This window comes from Tachyglossus aculeatus, chromosome 1 (genome assembly GCF_015852505.1).
Source record: "Tachyglossus aculeatus isolate mTacAcu1 chromosome 1, mTacAcu1.pri, whole genome shotgun sequence".
Classification (NCBI taxonomy): Eukaryota; Metazoa; Chordata; class Mammalia; order Monotremata; family Tachyglossidae; genus Tachyglossus; species Tachyglossus aculeatus.
Genome location: NC_052066.1, coordinates 7,215,355 through 7,242,073, shown reverse-complemented (window position 1 = coordinate 7,242,073; position 26,719 = coordinate 7,215,355). Strand labels below are relative to the sequence as shown.

The 26,719-nt window shown below is 45.7% G+C and overlaps 1 protein-coding gene across 1 annotated transcript in view; it reads right to left on the bottom strand.

The window, feature by feature from the left end:
* DPP10 (dipeptidyl peptidase like 10) overlaps positions 1-26,719 on the bottom strand; it is a 301,222-nt gene that overhangs the window by 68,132 nt on the left and 206,371 nt on the right. Inside the window, exons 15-19 of the mRNA XM_038753670.1 lie at positions 26,108-26,155; positions 21,171-21,292; positions 13,686-13,733; positions 9,899-9,997; positions 8,971-9,040 (exon numbers count right to left, since the gene is read on the bottom strand). Coding sequence (XP_038609598.1) covers positions 8,971-9,040; positions 9,899-9,997; positions 13,686-13,733; positions 21,171-21,292; positions 26,108-26,155 — 387 coding nt within the window. The remainder of the gene's footprint in view (positions 1-8,970; positions 9,041-9,898; positions 9,998-13,685; positions 13,734-21,170; positions 21,293-26,107; positions 26,156-26,719) is intronic.

Below are 26,719 nucleotides of genomic sequence, written 5' to 3'. Positions count from 1 at the left end.
AATCCTGGCTCCGCCACATGTCTGCTGTTCACGTCGGTCTCCCCCTCTAGACTGTCAGCTCGTTAAGGGCAGGGAAAGGGGCCGTTTATTGTTGTATTGTAATGATAATAATAATAATAATACTGTACTTGTTAAGCACTTACTATGTTCCAAACACTGTTCTAAGCACTGGGGTAGATACAAAGTGATCAGATTAGACACAATTCTTGTCCCATGTGGTGCTCACAGTCTCCATCCCATTCCTTTTTGTGGACTCTGGCCCGGTGTTGGGTAGGGATTGTCTCTGCCTGTTCCCAAACTGGACTTTCCAAGCGCTTAGTACAGTGCTTTGCACATAGTAAACGCCCAGTAAATATGATTGAATGATTATTTGTTCCTTCCTTCCTTCAATCATATTTATTGAGCACTTACTGTGTGCAGACCACTGGACTAAGCGCTTGGGAAGTCCAAGTTGGCAACATTATAGAGACGGTCCCTACCCAACAGTGGGCTATGTGCCGGGCACTGTACTAAGCACTAGGGGAGATACAAGCTAATATATAATAATAATAAGGATAACATTTATTAAGCGCTTACTATGCGCAAAGCACTGTTCTAAGCGCTGGGGAGGTTACAAGGTGATCAGGTTGCCCCACGGGGGGCTCCCAGTCTGAATCCCCATTTTACAGATGAGGTAACTGAGGCCCAGAGAAGTTAAGTGACTTGCCCAAAGTCACACAGCTGGCTATTGGCAGAGCCGGGATTTGAACTCACGACCTCTGACTCCAAAGCCCGGGCTCTTTCCACTGAGCCACGTTGCTTCTCTAATAATGATATTTGTTAAGCACTTACTATGTGCAAAGCACTGTTCTAAGCGCTGGAGAGGTTACAAGGTGATCAGGTTGTCCCACGTGGGGCTCAGAGTTTTAATCCCCATTTTACAGATGACGGAACTGAGGCACCGAGAAGTGAAGAGCTGACAGTTGGCGGAGATGGGATTTGAACCCATGACCTCTGACTCCAAAGCCCAGGCTCTTTCCACTGAGCCACTGGACAGAATCCATGTTCCATGTGGGGCTCACAGTCTTCACACCCATTTTACAGATAAGGGAATTGAGGCCCAGAGAAGTGAAGTGACTTGCCCATGTGGAAAAGAGCCCGGGCTTTGGAGTCAGAGGTCATGGGTTCAAATCCCGGCTCCACCCATTGTCAGCTGTATGACTTTAGGCAGGTCACTTCCCCCTCTCCATCCCCCCCATCTTACCTCCTTCCCTTCCCCACAGCACCTGTATATATGTATATATGTTTGTACATATTTATTACTCTATTTATTTATTTATTTTACTTGTACATATCTATTCTATTTATTTTATTTTGTTAGTATGTTGGGTTTTGTTCTCTGTCTCCCCCTTTTAGACTGAGAGCCCACTGTTGGGTAGGGACTGTCTCTAAATGTTGCTAACTTGTACTTCCCAAGCGCTTAGTACAATGCTCTGCACTCAGTAAGCGCTCAATAAATACGATTGATTGATTGATTGATTGACTGATTGATTCTCTGGGCCTCAGTGACCTCATCTGTAAAGTGGGGATGAAGACTGTGAGCCCCCCGTGGGACAACCTGATCACCTTGTATCCTCCCCAGCGCTTAGAACAGTGCTTTGCACATAGTAAGCACTTAACAAATACCAAAATTATTATTATTATTATTATTATTATTAAAAGGAGAGGGAGGGGAGGACGGGAAGGGGACGAGATGAAAGAGGAAGTGAGGAAAAAGGGGGGAAAAAGAGGGGAAGGGGATGGGGGACAATCAATCAATCAATCAATCAATCGTATTTATTGAGCGCTTACTGTGTGCAGAGCACTGTACTAAGCGCTTGGGAAGTACAAGTTGGGAAAATATAGAGACGGTCCCTACCCAACAGCGGGCTCACAGTCTCGAAGGGGGAGACAGAGAACAAAACCAAACATAGCAGAGAAGCAGCGTAGCTCAGTGGAAAGACCCCGGGCGTTGGAGTCAGAGGTCATGGGTTCGAATCCCGGCTCTGCCAACTGTCAGCTGGGTGACTTTGGGCAAGTCACTTCACTTCTCTATGCCTCAGTTCCCTCATCTGTAAAATGGGGATTAAGATTGTGAGCCCCCCGTGGGACAACCCGATCACCTTGTAACCTCCCCAGCGCTTAGAACAGTGCTTTGCACGTAGTAAGAGCTTAATAAATGCCATTATTATTATTATATTAGCAAAATCAAATGAATAGAATAGGTATGTACAAGTAAAATAAATAAATCAATAGAGTAATAAATATGAACAAGGGAGAGATCTCATCACTGACCCCCGGTCCCCGTCCTGCCTCTGGCCCGGAATGCCTTCCTTCCTCAAATGCCCCAGACAATGAGTCTTCCCCGCCTCAAAGCCCTACTGAAGGCCCACCTCCTCCAGGAAGCCTTCCCTGACTGCGCCCTCCTTTCCTCTTCTCCCGCTCCCTTCTGTGCCGCTCTGACTCGCTCCTTCCTTTCTTCCTCCCAGCCCCACAGCACCCATCTATAAATCCGTATAGATCTGGAATCTGGAACTGATTGATTGATTTCTATTTCTATTGATTGATTTCTATTACTCTATTTATTTATTATTACTCCATTTATTACTCTATTCATTTACTTATTTTTTACTTGTACATATCTATTCTATTTATTTTATTTTGTTAATATGTTTGGTTTTGTTCTCCGTCTCCCCCTTCTAGACTGGGAGCCCGCTGGTGGGTAGGGACCGTCTCTAGATGTTGCCGACTTGGACTTCCCAAGCGCTTAGTACAGTGCTCTGCACACAGTAAGAGCTCAATAAATAGGATTGATTGATTGATTCTATTAATGTCTCCCGCTCTATTCATTCATTCATTCATTTATTGATTTCTATTAATGTCTGTCTCCCGCCTCATTCATTCATTCCATCATATTTATTGAGCGCTTACTATGTGCACAGCACTGGACTAAGCGCTTGGAAAGTACAGTTCGGTAACATATAGAGACAGTCGCTACCCAACAACGGGCTCTCTACTGTTAGCTCGCAGTGGGCAGGGAAAGTGTCTGGATTTTTTTTTTAATGGCATTTATTGAGCGCTTACTATGTGCCAAGCACTGTTCTAAGCACTGGGGAGGTTACAAGGTGATCAGGTTGTCCCACGGGGGGCTCACAATCTTAATCCCCATTTTACAGTCGAGGTAACTGAGGCCCAGAGAAGTGAAGTGACTTGCCCAACGTCACACAGCTGACAAGTGGCGGAGCCGGGATTTGAACCCATGACCTCTGACTCCAAAGCCCGGGCTCTTTCCACTGAGCCACGCTGCTTCTTTGTTGTTCTACTGTCCTCTCCCAAGCACTTAGTACAGTGCTCTGCACACTGTAAGCGCTCAATAAATATGAACGAACGAATGAATGAACCTGGGTTTTAACCCTAGCTCCACCACTCAATAATTAACAATAATAATAATCATAATGGCATTTATTAAGCGCTTACTATGTGCAAAGCACTGTTCTAAGCACTGGAGAGGTTACAAGGTGATCAGGTTGTCCCACAGGGGGCTCACAGTCTTCATCCCCATTTTACAGATGAGGTCACTGAGGCCCAGAGAAGTTAAGTGACTTGCCCAAATTGTGGTATTTGTTAAGTTCTTACTATATGCTAGGCACTGTACTAAGCGCTGGGGTGGATACAAGCAAATCAGGTTGGACACAGTCCCTGCCCCACGTGGGGCTCACAGTCGCCATCCCCATTTTCCAGATGAGCAAACTGAGGCCCAGAGAAGTTAAGTGACTCACCCAAATTGTGGTATTTGTTAAGTTCTTACTATGTGCTAGGCACTGTACTAAGCGCTGGGGTGGATACAAGCAAATCAGGTTGGACACAGTCCCTGCCCCACGTGGGACTCACAGTCGCCATCCCCATTTTCCAGATGAGCGAACTGAGGCCCAGAGAAGTTAAGTGACTTGCCCAAATTGTGGTATTTGTTAAGTTCTTACTATGTGCTAGGCACTGTACTAAGCGCTGGGGTGGATACAAGCAAATCAGGTTGGACACAGTCCCTGCCCCACGTGGGGCTCACAGTCGCCATCCCCATTTTCCAGATGAGCGAACTGAGGCCCAGAGAAGTGAAGTGACTCACTCGAGGTCACACAGCAGACAAGCAGCAGAGCCGGGATTAGAACCCATGACCTTCTGACTCCAGGCCTGGGCTCGAGCCACAACACTGTGCTGCTTTTCTGTTGCTTCTCTGCTGCCACTCGTCTGCTGCGTGACCTTGGGTAAGTCTCTTCACTTCTCTGGGCCTCAGTTCCCTCATCTGTAAAATGGGGATTCAATCCCTCTTCTCCCTCTGATTTAGACTGTGAGCCCCATGTGGGATCTGATTATTTTTTGTCTAGGGAAAGAGCCCGGGCTTGGGAGTCAGAAGTCATGGGTTCTAATCCTGGCTCTGTCACTTGTCAGCTGGGTGACTTTGGGCAAGCCACTTCACTTCTCTGGGCCTCAGTTCCCTCATCTGGAAAATGGGGATGAGGACTGTGACCCCCTGTGGGACAACCTGATCACCTTGTAATAATAATAATAATAATGATGGCATTTCTTAAGCGCTTACTATGTGCGAAGCACTGTTCTAAGCGCTGGGGGGGATACAAGGTGATCAGGTTGTCCCACATGGGGCTCACAGTCGTCATCCCCATTTTACAGATGAGGCAACTGAGGCTCTGAGAAGTGAAGTGACTTGCCCAAGGTCACGCAGCAGGCATGTGGCGGAGCCAGAATTTGAACCCATGACCTCTGACTCCAAAGCCCGGGCTCTTTACACTGAGCCACGCTGCTTCTGCGTGGCTCTTGTAACCTCCTCAGCGCTTAGAACAGTCTTTGCACATAGTAAGCGTTTAACAAATGCCATCATTATTATTATTATTATTACCCCAGCACTTAGAACAGTGCTTTGCACATAGTAAGCACTTAACAAATGCTATCATTATTATTATTATTATCCCAGCACCTAGTACAGTGCTTGACATAGAGTAAGCGCTTAACAAATACCATTATTATTATTATTATTATTATTGCTAATAAAGAGGAGAGGAAGAGTGGCAGGAGAGTCGAGTCGAGGTGGAAGGACTGTACTTTCCCAAGCACTTAGTACCGCTTTGCACGCAGTAAGCACTCAATAAATATGATTGAAATATTAGGCTGGCAAATATTTGTTGCCAACTTGTTCTTCCCAAGCGCTTAGTACAGTGCTCTGCACACAGTAATCGCTCAATAAATACGATTGAATGAATGAATGAATGAGGAGGAAAGGCGGGGGAAAGGATTAAAGAAGCAGCATGGCATAGTGGCTACAGCCTGGGCCTGGAACTCATAAGGTCGTGGGTTCTAATCCTGTCATGGGTCCAGCGCTTAGAACAGTGCTTTGCTCGTAGTAAGTGCTTAACAAATGCTATTATTATTATTATTATTAATAATAATAATCAATCAATCGTATTTATTGAGCGCTTACTGTGTGCAGAGCACTGTACTAAGCGCTTGGCACTGTACTAATATTATTATTCCAATCCCGGGTCCACCAATTGCCTGCTGTGTGACCTTGGACAAGTCACTTCACTTCTCTGTACTTCAGTTAATCATCTGTAAAACGGGGAAGGAGACTGCGAGCCCCACGTTGAGACAGGGACAGCGTCCATTTTCCAATTTCCGAGCTTAGTACAGTGTCTGGCCCATAATAATGATAATAATGCTAGTATTTGTTAAGTGCTTACTATGTGCAAAGCGCTGTTCTAAGCGCTGAGGGGATATAAGGTGATCAGGTTGTCCCACGTGGGGCTCACAGTCTTCATCCCCATTTGACAGATGAGGTCACTGAGGCCCGGAGAAGTGAAGTGACTCGCCCAAAGTCACACAGCAGATGAGTGGCGGAGCCGGGATTAGAACCCACGACCTCTGACTCCCGAGTCTGGGCTCTTTCCACTGAGTCACGCTGCTTCATGCTGGCCGTAGTAAGCGCTTAACCAATACCGTTCTTCTTATTCATTCATAATAATAATAATAATAATAATAATAATAATAATGATGATGATGAGCTCAGTGGAAAGAGCCCGGGCTTTGGAGTCATAGGTCATGGGTTCAAATTCCGGCTCCGCCAACTGGCAGCTGTGTGACTTTGGGCAAGTCACTTCACTTCTCTGGGCCTCAGTTCCCTCATCTGTAAAGTGGGGATTAAAACTGTGAGCCCCCCGGGGGACAACCTGATCACCTTGTAACCTCCCCAGCGCTTAGAACAGTGCTTTGCACATAGTAAGCGCTTAATAAATGCCAATATTATTATTATTATTATTAATGATGGCATTGGTTCATTCATTCATTCATTCAATCGTATTTATTGAGCGCTTACTGTGTGCAGAGCACTGGACCAAGCACTTGGGAAGTACAAGTTGGCAACATATAAGCGCTTACTATGTGCAAAGCACTATTCTAAGCGCTGGGGAGCATACAAAGTGATCAGGTTGTCCCATGTGGGGCTCCCAGTCTTCATCCCCATTTTCCAGATGAGGTCACTGAGGCCCAGAGAAGTGAAGTGACTTGCCCAAAGTCACACAGCTGACAAGTGGCAGAGCCGGAATTTGAACCCATGACCTCTGGCCAACCACTTACTGATGATAAGACTAGACTGTGAGCCCGTTGTTCATTCATTCATTCATTCATTCATTCATTCAATCATATTTATTGAGCGCTTACTGTGTGCAGAGCACTGTACTAAGCACTTGGGAAGTCCAAGTCGGCAACAGATAGAGACGGTCCCTACCCAACAACTAGACTGTTCTAGCCTGTGAGCCCGTTGTTGGGTAGGGACCGTCTCTATCTGTTGCTTATTTGGACTTCCCAAGCGCTTAGTACAGTGCTCTGCACACAGTAACCGCTCAATAAATATGACTGAATGAATGAATGAATGAATGAATGAACAACGGGCTCACGGTCTAGTCTTATCATCATTAAGTGGTTGGCCAGAGGTCATGGATTCAAATCCCGGCTCCGCCACTTGTCAGCTGTGTGACTTTGGGCAAGCCACTTCACTTCCATGTGCCTCAGTTCCCTCATCTGTAAAATGGGGATGAAGACTGGGAGCCCCCCGTGGGACAACCTCATCACCTTGTAACTTCCCCAGTGCTTAGAACAGTGCTCTGCACATAGTAGAGAAGCAGCGTGGCTCAGTGGAAAGGGCGCGGGCTTTGGAGTCAGAGATCAAGGGTTCAAATCCCGGCTCTGCCAACTGTCAGCTGTGTGACTTTGGGCAAGTCACTTCACTTCTCTGGGCCTCAGTGACCTCATCTGTAAAATGGGGATTAAGACTGTGAGCCCCTGTGGGACAACCTGATCACCTTGTAAACTCCCCAGCGCTTAGAACAGTGCTTTGCACATAGTAAGCACTTAATAAATGCCATCATTATTATTATTATCACCTTGTAACTTCCCCAGCACTTAGAACAGTGCTTGGCACATAGTAAGCGCTTAATAAATGCCATTATTATTATTATTATTATCACCTTGTAACTTCCCCGGCGCTTAGAACAGTGCTTGGCACATAGTGAGCACTTAATTAATGCCATTATTATTATTATTATCACCTTGTAACGTCCCCAGCGCTTAGAACAGTGCTTGGCACATAGTAAGTGCTTAATAAATGCCATCATCATTATTATTATTATCACCTTGTAACGTCCCCAGTGCTTAGAACAGTGCTTGGCACATAGTAAGCACTTAATAAATGCCATCATTATCATTATTATTATCACCTTGAGTTCCCCAGCGCTTAGAACAGTGCTTTGCACATAGTAAGCGAATAATAAATGCCAACATTATTATTATTATTATCACCTTGTAACTTCCCCAGCACTTAGAACAGTGCTTGGCACATAGTAAATGCTTAATAAATGCCATCATTATTATTATTATTATCACCTTGTAACTTCCCCAGTGCTTAGAACAGTGCTTGGCACATAGTAAGTGCTTAACAAATGCCATCATTATTAATCACCTGTCACCATGTTTAGTTTTGTCGTCTGTCTCCCCTTCCTTCCTCTCCCCCTCGTCCCCCTCTCCATCCCCCCCGTCTTACCTCCTTCCCTTCCCCACAGCACCTGTATATCTGGATATATGTTTGTACAGATTTATTACTCTATTTATTTATTTATTTATTTTACTTGTACGTATCTATTCTATTTATTTTATTTCGTTAGTATGTTTGGTTTTGTTCTCCGTCTCCCCCTTTTAGACTGTGAGCCCACTGTTGGGTAGGGACTGTCTCTATGTGTTGCCAACTTGTACTTTCCAAGCGCTTTAGTACAGTGCTCTGCACACAGTAAGCGCTCAATAAATACAATTGATGATGATGATGATGATGACTGTCTCTAGATGTTGCCAACTTGTACTTCCCAAGCGCTTAGTCCAGTGCTCTGCACACAGTAAGCGCTCAAGAAATACAATTGATGATGATGATGATGACTGTCTCTAGATGTTGCCAACTTGGACTTCCCAAGCGCTTAGTCCAGTGCTCTGCACACAGTAAGCGCTCAAGAAATACAATTGATGATGATGATGATGACTGTCTCTAGATGTTGCCAACTTGTACTTCCCAAGCGCTTAGTCCAGTGCTCTGCACACAGTAAGCGCTCAATAAATACAATTGATTGATCGATTGTTTCCCCCTTCTAGACGGCGAGCCCGTCGTTGGGTAGGGACCGTCTCTATTGGATTTCCCAAGCGCTTAGTCCAGTGCTCTGCACACAGTAAGCGCTCAGTAAATATGATTGAATGAATGAATGAATGAATACCCTGTCACCCAGTTCAGTAAATACGATTAAATGAATGAATGAATGAATACTCTGTCACCCATTTCACCGGTTCCGATGCCCACCGATGGCCCGGCTCGTTTTGGGACCCCAGGATGGGCGGGAAAATACTCACACGATGAGCAGGGCCGCGTAGCGGTTCCGCTCGGAGAAGTCCTTGGGGAAGACCACCTGAAGCGGGAGCTCTGGGAGGGCAGGGGGAGAGCAGGCGGTGAGGTGATTAATCAATCAATCAATCAATCGTATTTATTGAGCGCTTACTGTGTGCAGAGCACTGGACTAAGCGCTTGGGAAGTCCAAGTTGGCACCATATAGAGACAGTCCCTACCCAACAGTGGGAGGCAGAGAACAAAACCAAACAAGACCGTGAGCCCCCCGTGGGACAACCTGATCACCTTGTCACCTCCCCCGCGCTTAGAACAGTGCTTTGCACATAGTAAGTGCTTAATAAATGCCATCATCATCATTATTATTATTATTATTAAATACCATCATCATTATCACAGTCTTCTAGACGGCGAGCCCGTCGTTGGGTTGGGACCGTCTGTGAGCCCACTGTTTTAGACTGTGAGCCCACTGTTGGGTAGGGACTGTCTCTATGTGTTGCCAATTTGTACTTCCCAAGCGCTTAGTACAGTGCTCTGCACATAGTAAGCGCTCAATAAATACGATTGATTGATTGATTGATTGATTGATTGATTGACCGTCTCTGTTGGACTTCCCAAGAGCGTAGGCCGGTGCTCAGCACACAGTCAGCGCTCAATCGATACGATGGGATGAAGATGATGGTTATTATCATCATCATCATCATCATCATCATCAATCGTATTTATTGAGCACTTACTATGTGCAGAGCACTGTACTAAGCGCTCGGGAAGTACAAATTGGCAACATATGGAGACAGTCCCAACCCAACAGTGGGCTCACAGTCTAAATTATCATCATAATAATCTGTTCTGTTTATTATCTTGCCCCCTGCCCGCCCTCCCACCCCCTCCGATGCCCACCCGGGGGACGTCGGGGGGGCCCCGGGGAGCCGTTACCGTAGTCCTCGATGGCCAGCATTTGAATTTCCGGCCTGGGCATCTTCTTTCTCTGCAGGGCGGCACTCAGCGGGGCGTTGTTCTCCAAAATGGAAAACTCTAGAGTGAGCGGGGGACAGGATAATAACAATAATGGCATTTATTAAGCGCTTACTATGTGCAGAGCACTGTTCTAAGCGCTGAATAATCAGAACAATAATCAGAACAATTCAGTCCATCGTACTGATCGAGCGCTGACTGTGTGCTGAGCACTGGACTAAGCGCTTGGGAAGCCCAATAGAGATCAATCAATCAATCAGTCGTATTTATTGAGCGGTTACTGTGTGCAGAGCACTGGACTAAGCACTTGGGAAGTACAAGTTGGCAACATATAGAGACAGTCATCATCATCATCATCATCATCAATCGTATTTATTGAGCGCTTACTGTGTGCAGAGCACTGGACTAAGCGCTTGGGAAGTCCAAGTTGGCAACATCTAGAGACGGTCCCTACCCAACAGTGGGCTCACAGTCTAAAAGGGGGAGACGGAGAACAAAACCAAACATACTAACAAAATAAAATCAATAGAATAGATATGTACAAATAAAATAAATAAATAGAGTAATAAATATGTACAAACATATATACATAGATGGTCCCAACCCGACGACGGCTCGCCGTCTAGAAGACTGTGATAATAGTCACACTTTTAGACTGTGAGCCCACTATTGGGTAGGGACTGTCTCTATATGTTGCCAACTTGTACTTCCCAAGCGCTTAGTACAGTGCTCTGCACACAGTAAGCGCTCCATAAATACGATTGATGATGATAATAATGACGATGGTATTTCATTCAATCATATTTATGGAGCGCTTACTGTGTGCAGAGCACTGGACTAAGCGCTCGGGAAGTCCAATAGAGACGGTCCCAACCCGACGACGGGTGCGCCGTCTAGGAGACTGTGATAATAACAACGATGGTATTTCATTCAATCGTATTTATTGAGCGCTTACTGTGTGCAGAGCACTGGACTAAGCGCTTGGGAAGTACAAGTCGGCAACATCTAGAGACAGTCCCTACCCAACAGCGGGCTCACAGTCTAGAAAGGGGAGACAGACAACAAAACAAAACATATTAACAAAATAAAATAAATAGAATAAATATGTACAAGTAAAATAAATAGAGTAATAAATATGTACAAACATATATACATATATACAGGTGCTGTGGGGAGGGGAAGGAGGTAAGGCGGGGGGGATGGAGACGGGGAAGAGGGAGAGAGGAAGGAGGGGGCTCAGTCTGGGAAGGCCTCCTGGAGGAGGTGAGGAGGTATTTAATAATAATAATAAATGATAATAATAATGATGGCATTTATTAAGCGCTTACTATGCACAAAGCACTGTTCTAAGCGCTGGGGAGGTTACAAGGTGATCAGGTTGTCCCACGGGGGGCTCACAGTCTTCATCCCCATTTGACAGATGAGGTAACTGAGGCACAGAGAAGTGAAGTGACTGGCCCCAAGTCACACAGATGACAAGTGGTGGAGCCGGGATAGGAACCCATGACCTCTGACTCCAAAGCCCGGGCTCTTTCCACTGAGCCACACTGCTTCTCTGTTAAGTGCTTACTATGTGCCATTCATTCAGTCGTATTTATTGAGCGCTTCTTGTGTGCAGTACAGTGCTCTGCACACAGTAAGCGCTCAATAAATACGATTGATTGATTGATTGATTGATTGATTGATTGCAGAGCACTGGACTAAGCGCTTGGGAAGTGCAAGTCGGCAACGGATAGAGACGGTCCCTACCCAACGACGGGCTCACAGGCTAGAAGGGGGAGACAGAGAACAAGACAAAACATGTAGACAGGTGTCAAAACCGTCAGAATAAATAGAATAAATGTGCCAAGCACTGCTCTAAGCGCTGGGGGGAATACAAGGTCAGCAGGTTGTCCCCCGTGGGGCTCACAGTCTTCATCCCCATTTGACAGATGAGGGAACTGAGGCACAGAGAAGCGAAGCGACTTGCCCAAAGTCACACAGCAGACAAGTGGCAGGGGGTTGGATCGCGTCTCCCCACTCTACTGGAGGAGCGGCGGGGCTCAGTGGGAAGAGCCCAGGCTTGGGAGTCAGAGGTTGTGAGTTCTAATCCCGGCTCTGTCACTTGTCAGCTGTGTGACTTTGGACAAGTCAATTAACTTCTCTGTGCCTCAGTGACCCCATCTGGAAAATGGGGATGAAGACCGTGAGCCCCACATGGGACAACCTGATGACCTTGTATCTACTCCAGCGCTTAGAACAGTGCTTGGCACTTAGGACTTAACAAATACCATTATTATTATCATTATTATTATTATAATTCCACCCCTTCTCTTCCCCGTCCTCTCTCCCGCCAGTCATGACCCATGTTCATTCATTCACTCGTTCATTCGAGAAACAGCGTGGCTCAGTGGGAAGAACCCGGGCTCGGGAGTCAGAGGTCATGGGTTCTAATCTCGGCTCCGCCACACGTCTACTGTGTGACCTTGGGCAAGTCACTTCACTTCTCTGGGCCTCAGTTCCCTCGTCTGTAAAAACGGAGATGATGACTGTGAGCCCCACGTGGGACAACCTGATTACCTTGTATCTCCCCCAACGCTTAGAACAGTGCTTGGCACCTAGTAAGCGCTTAACAAATACCGACATTATTATTCATTCATTCATTCAATCGTATTTATCAAGTGCTTGCTGTGTGCACTGTACTAAGCACTTGGAAGAGGACAACAGAACAATAAACAGACACATTCCCTGCCCACAAGGAGCTGACAGTCTAGACGGGGGGGAGATAGACATGAATAGAAATAAATAAAATAATAATAATAATAATAATAATAATAATAATTGGCATTTGTTAAGCGCTTACTATGTGCAAAGCACTGTTCTAAGCGCTGGGGAGGATACAGGGTGATCAGGTTGTCCCATGTGGGGCTCACAGTCTTAATCCCCATTTTACAGATGAGGTAACTGAGGCCCAGAGAAGTTAGGTGACTTGCCCAAGATCACACAGCAGACATGTGGTGGACTCAGGATTCGAACCCATGACCTCTGACTCCAAAGCCCGTGCTCTTTCCACTGAGCCACGCTGCTTCTCTAAAATGAGGGATGTGGACATAATAATAATCATGTTGGTATTTGTTAAGCGCTTACTATGTGCCAAGCACTATTCTAAGCACCGGAGAGGGGGTATACAAGGTAATCAAGGTTGTTCCACCTGGGGCTCGCAGTCTTCACCCCCATTTTCCAGATGAGGGAACTGAGGCCCAGAGAAGTGAAGTGACTTGGCCAAAGTCACACAGTTGACAAGTGGCAGAGCCGGGATTAGAACCCACGACCTCCGACTCCCAAGCCCGGGCTCTTTCCACTGAGCCACGCTGCTTCTCTGCACACAGTAAGCGCTCAATAAATACGATTGATTGATTGCTTCTCCTAAGTGGTGTGGGACTGGGAGGGGGGATGAAGAAAGGGGGCGAGTCAGGGTGACGCGGAAGGGAGAGGGAGAAGTAGGGACCGTCTCTATATGTTTCCGACTTGTACTTCCCAAGCGCTTAGTACAGTGCTCTGCACATAGTAAGTGCTCAATAAATACGATTGAATGAATGAATGAAAGAGGAAAGGGGGGCATATTACTCTCCCCGTCTCTCTCCCGGCCCCCAAAAGTGACCTTTCTCACCGACGCCCCCAAAATCGAGCCCAGAGACATCCCTCCCCTTCCCGCCCTCCTCCTGAAGTGTCTGAGAGCGGGAATCTCCGCTCAGGAGTGGATACTCACCTCCCGGTTGACCGGTTTTATGGATGCTGACCATGGGGACTCCAGGCCCTGGATAATAACAATAATAATAATTATTATTTTGGTATCTGTTAAGCACCTACTACTAAAAATAATGGCATTTATTAAGTGCTTACTATGTGCAAAGCACTGTTCTAAGCGCTGGGGAGGTTACAAGGTGATCAGGTTGTCCCACGGGGGGGCTCACATTAATCCCCATTTGCAGATGAGGGAACTGAGGCCCAGAGAAGTGAAGTGACTTGCCCAGAGCCACACAGCAGACAATTGGCAGAGCCGGGATTTGAACCCATGACCTCTGACTCCAAAGCCCGGGCTCTTTCCACCGAGCCACGCTGCTACTGCTACAACTGCTGCGCTGCTACTAATGATAATGATGGAATTTGTTAAGCGCTTACTACGTGCAAAGCACTGCTCTAAGCGTTGGGGTGGATACAATGTAATCAGGTTGTCCCACGGTGGGGGGGGGGGGGGGTGTCACACTTTTAATCACCATTTTACAGATGAGGGAACTGAGGCCCAGAGAAGTGAAGTGACTTGACCAAAGTCACACAACTGACAATTGGTGGAGCTGGGATTTGAACCCACGACCTCTGACTCCCAAGCCCGGGCTCTTTCCACTGAGCCACGCTGCTTCTCTATGTACGATGTGTCAGACACTGTACTAAGCGCTGTCCTGTGTGTCTATGTGATGCTTTGATGACCAAAGCACCTTACACTAGCTAGTGATTTCCTCCTCACAAACCCCTCGAGGGATAGGGTCCAGGGATTATTATCCCCAGTTTACAGCTGGGGAAACTGAGGCATGGGGAGGTTCAGCGGCTTGCCCAATGGCACACAGGGAGTGGGGGTTAGAGTGGGATTTGAACCCGGGACCTTTGGCTTTCAGGTCGGCGGCTCTTCCATTGTGACACGCTGCCTTCCCAGAATGCGGGATGGGGAAGGCGATGCGTTTGAGGTGATTTTAGCTCCCTGCGATCTCCAGGTAATAATAATAATAATAATGTCATTTATTAAGCGCCTACTATGTGCAAAGCACTGTTCTAAGCACAGGGGAGGTTACAAGGTGATCAGGTTGTCCCGCAGGGGGCTCAGAATCTTAATCCCCATTTTACAGCTGAGGGAACTGAGGCACAGAGAAGTTAAGTGACTTGCCCAAAGACTTGCCACAGCTGACAATTGGTGGAGCCGGGATTCGAACCCATGAACCCTGACTCCAAAGCCCTGGCTCTTTCCACTGAGCCACGCTGCTTCCCCCGTCCACCCCTTATAATAATAATAATATTAATAAGCTATTCTAACTGGGAGAGAGGTTGGGGAAGAGGAGGGGTGGAATAATAATAATAATAATAATAATAATAATGACGGTATTTGTTAAGCATTTACTATGTGCCAAGCACTGTTCTAGACACCCTAATCTCCATCTCTGCCGCTGCTCTCTCTCCCTCCCTCCAGGCTCGTGTCTCCTCCTGCCTTCAGGAAATTTCCATCTGGATGTCTCCCCGCCATTTATAACTCAATATGTCCAAGACCGAACTCCCTATCTTCCCTCCCAAACCCTGCCCTCTCCCTGACTTTCCCAGCACTGTAGACAGCACTACCAAGGCCCTACTGAGAGCTCCCCTCCTCCAGGAGGCCTTCCCAGACTGAGCCCCCTCCTTCCTCTCCCCCTCCTCCCCCTCTCCACCCCCCCGCCTTACCTCCTTCCCTTCCCCACAGCACCTGCACATATGTATATATGTTCGTACGGATTTATTACTCTATTTATTTGTTTATTTTACTTGTACATATCTATTCTAGTTATTTTAGTTTGTTAATATGTTTGGTTTTGTTCTCTGTCTCCCCCTTCTAGACTGTGAGCCCGCTGTTGGGTAGGGACTGTCTCTAGATGTTACCAAGTTGGACTTCCCAAGCGCTTAGTCCAGTGCTCTGTACACAGTAAGCGCTCAATAAATATGATTGATTGATTGAGTACCACGCTTCCCGTTCACAAGCCCACAACCTTGGTGTCATCCTCGACGTACACCCCTCACATCCAATCCGTCACCAAAACCTGCCGCTCTCACCTCCGCAACATCGCCAAGATCCGCCCTTTCCTCTCCATCCAAACCCTGCTGGTTCCATCTCTCATCCTCTCCCGACTGGGTGACTGCATCGGCCTCCTCTCTGCTCTCCCATCCTCCTGTCTCTCCCCGCTTCAGTCTATACTTCACTCTGCTGCCCAGATCATCTTTGTGCAGAAACACTCTGGGCATGTTCCTCCCCTCCTCAAAACTCTCCAGTGGCTACCAATCAGTCTGCGCTTCAGGCAGAAACTCCTCACCCTGGGCTTCCAGGCTGTCCATCCATCCATCCATCCCCTGGCCCCCTCCTCCCTCACCTCCCTTCTCTCCTTGTCCAGCCCAGCGCGCACCCTCTGCTCCTCCGCCGCTAATCTCCTCACCGTTAGGCCTCGTTCTCGCCTGTCCCACCACTGACCCCCGGCCCACGTCCTTCCCTTGACCCGGAATGCCCCCAATCCCTCTGCCCATCCACCAAGCTCGCTCTCTTCCTCCCTTCAAGGCCCTGCTGAGAGCTCACCTCCTCCAGGAGGCCTTCCCAGACTGAGCCCCTTCCTTCCTCTCCCCCTCGTCCCCCTCTCCATCCCCCCCATCTTACCTCCTTCCCTTCCCCACGGCACCTGTATATATGTATATATGTTTGTACATATTTAATAATCTATTTATTTATTTATTTATTTTATTTGTACATATCTACTCTATTTCTTTTATTTTGTTAATATGTTTTGTTTTGTTGTCTGTCTCCCCCTTCCAGACTGTGAGCCTGCTGTTGGGTAGGGACTGTCTCTATACGTTACCAACTTGGACTTCCCAAGCGCTTAGTACAGTGCTCTGCACACAGTAAGCACTCAATAAATATGATTGATTGATTGATTTTTATTTTTATTATTTTTATTATTCTATTTTTTATTTATTATTACTAATTTTTACTTTATTATTATTTTTATTTAATTATTTTACTTGTACATATTTACTCTTCTATTTATTTTGCTAATGATGTGCACATAGCTTTAATTCTATTTGTTCTGATTATTTTGACCCTTGTCTACGGGTTTAGTTTTGTCATCAGTCTCCCCCTTCTAGACCGTGAGCCCACTGTTGGGTAGGGACCGTCTCTAGATGTTGCCAATTTGTACTTCCCAAGCGCTTAGTCCAGTGCTCTGCACACAGTAAGCGCTCAATAAATACCATTGATTGAATGAATGGTCTCCAGTCAGTGTCCAGCTTGTGGGCGTTGTCGTGCCCCCAGCCTCAGCCTGGATGAGGAGGATGAGGAGGAGGATGAACTGGACGTGGGGAGGGCGACGGACACTGGGCAAGCAAGAGGGCACAGGAAATAATAATAATAATAATAATAATAATAATGGCATTTATTAAGCGCCTACTATGTGCAAAGCACTGCTCTAAGCACTGGGGAGGTTACAAGGTGATTCATTCATTCATTCATTCAATCGTATTTATTGAGTGCTTACTGCGTGCAGAGCACTGAACTACGCGCTTGGGAAGTACAAGTTGGCAACATATTCATTCATTCAATCGTATTTATTGAGCGCTTACTGTGTGCAGAGCACTGTACTAAGCGCTTGGGAAGTATAAGTTGGCAACTTATAGAGACAGTCCGTACCCAACAGTGGGCTCACAGTCTAGAAGAATCTAGGTGATCAGGGTGTCCCATCTGGGGCTCACAGTTTTAATCCTCATTTTACAGATGAGGTAGCTTAGGTACAGAGAAGTTGAGTGACTTGCCCAAAGTCACACAGCAGACAAGTGGCAGAGCCGGGATGAGAACCCAGGATCTCTGACTCCAAAGCCCGGGTGCTTTCCACCGAGCCACGCTGCTTCTCTAGGAACAATAACAATGATGGTATTTGTTAAGCGCTTACTATGTGCAAAGCACTGTTCTAAGCGCTGGGGGGATACATGGTGATCAGGTTGTCCCACGTGGGGCTCACAGTCTTAATCCCCATTTTAGAGATGAGGGTACTGAGGCCCAGAGAAGTGAAGTGACTTGCCCAAAGTCACACAGCTGGCAATTGGCGGAGCCGGGATTTGAACCCATGACCTCTGACTCCAAAGCCCGGGCTCTTTCCACTGAGCCACGCAGGTGACGTGGGTTAGGTGCAAGAGCCCAGGCTTGGGAATCATTCATTCATTCATTCAATCATATTTATTGAGCGCTTACTGTGTGCAGAGCACTGGACTAAGCGCTTGGGAAGTACAAATCGGCAACATATAGAGATGGTCCCTACCCAACAGTGGGTTCACAGTCTAGAAGGGGGAGACAGACAACAAAACAAAACATATTAACAAAATAAAATAAATAGAATAAACATGTACAAATAAAATAAGTAAAGAGTAATATGATAAATAAATAATTAAATAAATAAATAAATAAATAAATAAATAAATAAATAGAGTAATACACATGGTAAGACCCGCTGCTGGACAAGGCCTGCGTCCAACCCGATCTCCTTGGGAGCCACCCCGGCGTTCATTCATTCATTCAATCGTATTTATTGAGCGCTTACTGTGTGCAGAGCACTGTACTAAGCACTTGGGAAGTACAAGTTGGCAACATATAGAGACAGTCCCTACCCAACAGTGGGCTCATAGTCTAAAAGGGGGAGACAGAGAACAAAACTATACTAACAAAATAAAATGAATTGAATAGATATGTACAAGCAAAATAAATAAATAAATAAAGAGTAGTGGGTTCTAATCCTGCCTCTGCCACTTGTCCGCTGGGTGACCTTGGGCAAGTCACTTAATAATAATAATAATGGCATTTATTAAGCACTTACTATGTGCAAAGCACTGTTCTAAGTGCTGGGGGGGTTACAAGGTGATCAGGTTGTCCCACGGGGGGTTCACAGTCTTAATCCCCATTTTACAGATGAGGTAACTGAGGCCCAGAGAAGTGAAGTGACTGGCCCAAAGTTACACAGCTGACAATTGGCGGAGCCGGCATTTGAACCCATGACCTCTGACTCCCAAGCCCGGGCTCTTTCCACTGAGCCACGCTGCTTCTCTGGGCCTCAGTTCCCTCACCTGGAAAATGGGGATGAAGAGTCGGAGCCCCACGGGAGACAACCTGATGACCTTGTATCTCCCCCAGCGCTTAGAACAGTGCTTGGCACCTAGTAAGCGCTTAACAAATACCATCATTATTATTAAGGGATGACAGGAGGGGGGAGGACGTGGGGAGGAGGAAGAGGGAGGCAGAGGAGGGGAAGGTGGACGGAAGAGAAGCAGCGGGACTTAGTGGGAAGAACCTGGGCCTCGGAGTCAGAGGTCATGGGTTCTAATCCTGACTCTGCCACTTGTCTGCTTTGTGACCTTGGGTGAGTCACTTCACTTCCTGTATCTATGTATATACGTTTGTACATATTTATTACTCTATTTATTTTACTTGTACATATATTCTATTTATTTTATTTTGTTAATATGTTTGGTTTTGTTCTCTGTCTCCCCCTTCTAGACTGTGAGCCCACTGTTGGGTAGGGACCGTCTCTCGATGTTGCCAACTTGTATTTCCCAAGTGCTTAGTCCAGTGCTCTGCACACAGTGAGCGCTCAATAAATACCATTGATTGATCGATTCTCTGGGCCTCAGTTCCCTCATCTGTCAAATGGGGATGAAGACTGTGAGCCCCAGGGGCCTTCCCAGGAGGCCTTCCCAGACTGAGCCCTCTCCTTCCTCTCCCCCTCCTCCCCGCCTTCCCTCCTTCCCCTCCCCACAGCACCTGTATATATCTATATATGTTTGTACGGATTTATTACTCTATTTATTGATTTATTTTATTTGTACATGTTTATTCTAATTATTTTATTTTGTTAATATGTTTGGTTTTGTTCTCTGTCTCCCCCTTCTAGACTGTGAGCCCACTGTTGGGTAGGGACCGTCTCTATATGTCGCCAACTTGTACTTCCCAAGCGCTTAGTACAGTGCTCTGCACACAGTAAGTGCTCGATAAATACGATTATAATGAGAATAATAATAATGACAGCATTTATTAAGTGCTTACTATGTGCTAAGCACTGTGGAGGTTCCAAGGTGATCAGGTTGTCCCATGTGGGGCTCATGGCCTTCATCCCCATTTTACAGATGAGGTAACTGAGGCCCAGAGAAGTGAAGTGACTTGCCCAAAGTCACACAGCTGACAATTGGCGGAGCCAGAATTTGAACCCATGACCTCTGACTCCAAAGCCCGCGCTCTTTTCCACTGAGCCACGCTGCTTCTCAATCGATTGAATGAATGAATGAATGAACCTGATTACCCTGTATCTCCCCCAGTGCTTAGAACGGGGCTTGGCACATAGTAAGCGCTTAGTACAGTGCTCTGCACACAATAAGTGCTCAATAAATACAACTGAATGAATAGTAAGTGCTTAACAAATACCATATCATCATCATCATACAAGAGACCCTGTCCCCCATGGGACTCACAGTCTTAATCCCCATTTTACAGGTGAAATAACAGAGGCCCAGAGAAGCCAAGTGACCCGCCCAAGGTCATGCAGCAGCTTAGGGATGGAGAAGGGATTAGAACCCAGCTCCCTCTGGCTCCTAGGCCAGGCCTCTTCCAACAAGACCACGTCATCTCCATCGTGTGTTAAATTCATTCGCTCCTTCAATCGTATTTATTGAGCGCTTACTGTGTGCAGAGCACTGGACTAATCAATCAATCAATCAATCGTATTTATTGAGCGCTTACTATGTGCAGAGCACTGGACTAAGCACTTGGAAAGTACAAATAGGCAACAGATAGAGACGGTCCCTACCCGACAACGGGCTCATAGTCTAGAAAACTCACTCGTTCAATGGTATTTATTGAGCGCTTACTGTGTGCAGAGCACTGTACTGAGCGCTTGGAAAGTCCAATTTGGCAACAGATAGAGACAATCCCTACACAACAACAGGTTCACAGACTAGAAGAGAGATGTGCTAAACTCATTCATTCATTCAATCGTACTTATTGAGCGCTTACTGTGTGCAGAGCACTGGACTGAGCGCTTGGAAAGTACAATTCGGTAATATATAGAGATGATCCCTACCCAACAATGGGTTCACAGACTAGAAGATCAATCAATCAATTAATCAATCGTATTTATTGAGCGCTTACTGTGTGCAGAGCACTGTACTAAGCGCTTGGGAAGTACAAGTTGGCAACATATAGAGATGGTCCCTACCCAACAGTGAGCTCACAGTCTATAAGAAGATGTGTGTTAAATAAACACAATGTAGTCGTGCCAATTTGTACTTCCCAAGCGCTTAGTACAGTGCTCTGCACATAGTAAGCGCTCAATAGATACGATTGATGATGATGATGATGGTGAGCACGTATTGGGACCCATTCAGCGAGTCACACCCTGAAAACCGTTTTTTAACATGAACCGGTGGTTTTTCCTACCTTTACAGTGTAATAAAAAATAGTCGTTCTTGGGACTGAACTGAGCGCCAAAATAGGTGCACCGTTCCTTCATAAACCCGCAGGAAAGACACCGCCGATTCAACAGCCCGTCTGTAGAGACACTGCAAAACAAAGACAATCCATTGATCCATCGGTGGTATTTATTGAGCGCTTTCCAAGTGCAGCCAGTAGTACTTATTGAGCACTTATTAAGTGCAGAACACTGGACTGAGCTCTTGGGAGAATAATAACCATAATTATGGTATTTTTAAGCTCTTACTATAATAATAATAGTATTTATTGAGCAGTTATTGAGTTCAGAACATTGGACTGAGCTCTTGGGAGAGTAATAATAATAATAATGATAATTGTGGCATTTGTTAAGTGCATGCTACAATAATAATAGTATTTATTGAGCACTTCAGTGCAGAACACTAGACTGAGCTCTTGGGAGAGTAATCAATCAATTAATCAATCAATCGTATTTATTGAGCGCTTACTATGTGCAGAGCACTGTACTAAGCGCTTGGGAAGTACAAATTGGCAACATATAGAGACAGTCCCTACCCAACAGTGGGCTCACAGTCTAAAAGGGGGAGACAGAACAAAACCAAACACACTAACAAAATAAAATAAATAGAATAGATATGTACAAGTAAAATAAATAAATAAATAAATAGAGTAATAAATATGTATATGTGATCATCATAATAATGATAATAATAATAAGGATAAGTAGCGTGGCTCAGTGGAAAGAGCCCGGGCTTTGGAGTCAGAGGTCATGGGTTCAAATCCCGGCCCTGCCAATTGTCAGCTGTGTGACTTTGGGCAAGTCACTTCACTTCTCTGGGCCTCAGTTACTTCATCTGTAAAACGGGGATGAAGACTGGGAGCCCAACGTGGGACAACCTGATCACCTTGTAACCTCCCCAGTGCTTAGAACAGTGCTTTGCACATAGTAAGCGCTTAATAAATACCATTATTATTATTGTTATTATTACAATGGTATTTGTTCAGTGCTTACTATAATAATAATAGTATTTATTGAGCACTTATTAAGTGCAGAACACTGGACTGAGCTCTTGGGAGAGTAATAATAATAATAATTATAATGATAATTATAGCATTTGTTAAGTGCTTACTATAATAATAATAGTATTTATTGAGCAGTTATTAAGTGCAGAACACGACTGAGCTCTTGGGAGAGTAATAATGATAAGTATGGTATTTGTTAAGTGCCTACTATAATAATAATAGTATTTATTGAGCTCTTGGGAGAGTAAGAATAATAATGGCATTTGTTAAGCGCTTACTATAATAATGATAGCATTTATTGAGAACTTTTTTAAATGCAGAAGACTGACCTCTTGGGAGAGTAATGATAGTAATAATAATAATTATGGCATTTGTTAAGTGCTTACTATAATAATAATAATAGTATTCATTGAGCTCTTGGGCACACAGTAAGCGCTCAATAAATATGATTGAATGAGTGAGAGTAATAATAATAATAACGGTATTTGCTAAGCACTTACTATAATAATAGTAGTATTTACTGAGCACTTAGTGCATAACATTGGATTGAGCGCTTGGGAGAGTAATAATAATAATAATTACAATGATAATTATAGCATTTGTTAAGTGCTTACTATAATAATAATAGTATTTACTGAGCAGTTATTAAGTGCAGAACACGACTGAGCTCTTGGGAGAGTAATAATGATGATTATGGTATTTGTTAAGTGCCTACTATAATAATAATAGTATTTATTGAGCTCTTGGGAGAGTAAGAATAATAATGGTATTTGTTAAACACTTACTATAATAATGATAGCATTTATTGAGAACTTTATTAAATGCAGAAGACTGAGCTCTTGGGAGAGTAATAATAGTAATAATAATAATTATGGCATTTGTTAAGCGCTTACTATAATAATAATAGTATTCATGGAGCTCTTGGGCACACAGGAAGTGCTCAATAAATATAATTGAATGAATGAGAATAATAATAATAATGGTATTTGCTAAGCACTTACTATAATAATAGTAGTATTTACTGAGCACTTATTAAGTGCATAACATTGGATTGAGCGCTTGGTAGAGTAATAATGATAACTTTGGCACTTAAGTGCTTATTATGTTGTATCCCCCCCAGTGCTTAGAACAGTGCTTTGCACATAGTAAGCACTTAACAAATGCCATTATTATTATTATTATTATTTTATTGCATTTATTGAGCATTTATTAAGTGCAGAACACTGGACTGAGCTCTTGGGAGAGTACTAAGCAGCGTGGCTCAGTGGAAAGAGCCCGGGCTTTGGAGTCAGAGGTCACGGGTTCAAATCCCGGCTCTGCCAATTGTCAGCTGTGTGACTTTGGGCAAGTTACTTAACGTCTGTGGGCCTCAGTGACCTCATCTGGAAAATGGGGATGAAGACTGTGAGCCCCACGGGGGACAGGAACTGTGCCCAACCCAATCTGCTTGTATCCATCCCAGCGCTTAGTAAAGTGCCTGGCACATAGTTAACAAATACCATTATTATTATTATTATTATTGTTATTATTATTATTCTATTTCCCCCAATGCTTAGAACACTGCTTGGCACAGAGTAAGCACTTAACAAATACCATTATTATTATTATTACTATTATTGTTATTCTATTTCTTCAGTGATTACTATGTGCCAAGCACTGTACTAAGTCCAGGGGGAGATACAAGCTCATTAAGTGCTTAGTACAGTGCTCTGTACACAGTAAGCGCTCAATAAATACGACTGAATGAATGAATGAATCAGGTACCAAACTAGGCTCACAGCCTAAGTAGGAGGGCAAACAGGTATTGAATCCCCATTTTCCAGATGAGGAAACTGAGGCCCAGAGAATCGAAGGGACTTGCCCAAGGTCCCGCAGCAGACAAGTGGCAGAGCTGGAATTAGAACCCAGGTCTTCTGACTCCCAAGCCCGGGGTCCGTCCACTAGGCTGAGAAGCAGCGTGGCTCAGTGGAAAGAGCCCGGGTTCGGGAGTCGGAGGTTGTGGGTTCTAATCCCGCCTCCGCCACTTGTCTGCTGTGTGACCCTGGACAAGTCACTTCTCTTCTCTGGGCCTCAGTTCCCTCATCTGGAAAATGGGGATTGAGACTGTAAGCCCCACGTGGGACAGGGACTGTTTCCAACCCAATTGGCTTGTATCCCCCGCCGCTCCAGCACTTAATACAGTGCCTGGCATGTAGTAAGTAGTAAGTGCTTGTCTAACACCAGAATTATTATCATTACCCCCAGGTGGAAATGCCTGAGGGTCTCCCAGTTCCTGAATAATTATAATATTATATTATAATACTATAATAATATAATAATAATAATGGCATTTGTTAAGCGCTTACTATGTGCCAAGCACTGTTCTAAGCGCTGGGGAGGTTACAAGGTGATCAGGTTGTCCCTCATGGGGCTCACAGTCTTCATCCCCATTTTACAGATGAGGGAACTGAGGCATAGAGAAGTGAAGCGACTTGCCCAAAGTCACACAGCTGACAAGTGACAGAGCCAGGATTTGAACCCATGACCTCTGACTCCAAAGCCTATGGTTTTTCCACTGAGCCACGCTGGTTATACTATATACTATACTATATTATATCATTATTATACTATAGCATATAGTATAATATAATATAGTATATATCATAATATAGTATATAGTACTATACTATAGTATAATAATGATATAATATAGTATACTATATAGTATTATACTTTAGTATAATAATAATATAGTATTATATTAATCACCTATTACTAATAATGATGGCATTTATTAAGCACTTACTATGCGCCAAGCACCGTTCTAATCGCTGGGGGGATACAAGGTGATCAGTTTGTCCCACATGGGGCTCACAGCCTTCATCCCCATTTTCCAGATGAGGTCACTGAGGCCCAGAGAAAGTGAAGCGACTTGCCCAAAGTCACCCAGCTGACAAGTGGCGGAGCCGGGATTAGAACCCATGACCTCTGACTCCTAAGCCCGGGCTCCTGCCGCTGAGCCCCGCTGCTTCCCTGAAAGAAGAACCTCGTCCCACCTGGAGATTTCCCCTCGGAAAGATCCCATTCCTGGTCATTCATTCATTCAATCGTATTTATTGAGCGCTTACTAATAATGGCATTTAATAATGGCATTTATTAAGCGCTTACTATGTGCAAGGCACTGTTCTAATCGCTGGGGGGATACAAGGTGATCAGGTTGTCCCACAGGGGCCTCACAGCCTTCATCCCAATTTTCCAGCTGAGGTCACTGAGGCCCAGAGAAGTGAAGCGACTTGCCCAAAGTCACCCAGCTGACCGGTGGCAGAGCCTGGATTCGAACCCATGACCTCTGACTCCAAAGTCCGTGCTCTTTCCACTGAGCCACGCTGCTCCTCTGTGTGCAGAGCACTCGACTAAGCGCTTGGGAAGTCCAAGTTGGCAACATATACAGACGGTCCCTACCCAACAGCGGGCTCACAGTCTAGAAGGGGGAGACGGACAACAAAACATATTAAAAAAATAAACTAAATAGAATAAATACGTACAATCAATCAATCGTATTTATTGAGCGCTTACTATGTGCAGAGCACTGTACTAAGCGCTTGGGAAGTACAAATTGGCAACACATAGAGACAGTCCCTACCCAACAGTGGGCTCACAGTCTAAAAGGGGGAGACAGAGAACAGAACCAAACATACCAACAAAATAAAATAAATAGGATAGAAATGTACAAGTAAAATAAATAAATAAGTAAATAGAGTAATAAATATGTACAACCATATATACATATATACAGGTGCTGTGGGGAAGGGAAGGAGGGGGTCCAGTTGGGAACGACGCCGGGGCCTCGTGGATGGGCACAGGCCGGCGTGGAGGCAGGGGGATGGCCCGGATGACCCCGAGGGGCCGCGGATGTGGCTCACCTGTAGAGCTGCCGTCCTTGGGGCGAGGCCTCGGTGCTCAGGAAGTAGCTGTGGGGAGGAAGGCCGGGCCCCGGGGATGAGGGCCGGGAGGTGGTGGTCTCCCTCGCACCCAGGACACGACCCCGGGATCACAGACCCCCGAGGGAGGGACTCGCCGGGGTCAGGGGGCAGGCGTCACCCACCCCACCATTCCCCTGGTCACGGGCCTCCAGTTGGGGGGAACGGGTCAGCGGCATCACGGACCCGGGGAGGAGGGGTCAGGGGTCACAGGTCAGCGATGTCAAGGTCCCCGGGTCATGACCCTCGTCAGAAGGAGGTGGGGTCAGGCATGTCAAGGTCACAGGGTCACGGCCCCCGCTGGAAGGAGGCGGGGTCAGAGCTCAAAGGTCAGCGAGGTCACAGACACGGGGCTACGGCCCCTGAAGGGAGGAGGCTGGGTCAGGGGGCATAGGTCAGTGACCTCAAGGTTCCCGGGTCATGACCCCTGTCGGAAGGAGGTGGGGTCAGGGGTCACAGGTCAGCGACATCACAGACATGGGGCTATGACCTCCGAAGGGAGGAGGCTGGGTCAGGGGGCATAGGACAGTGACCTCAAGGTTCCCGGGTCATGAC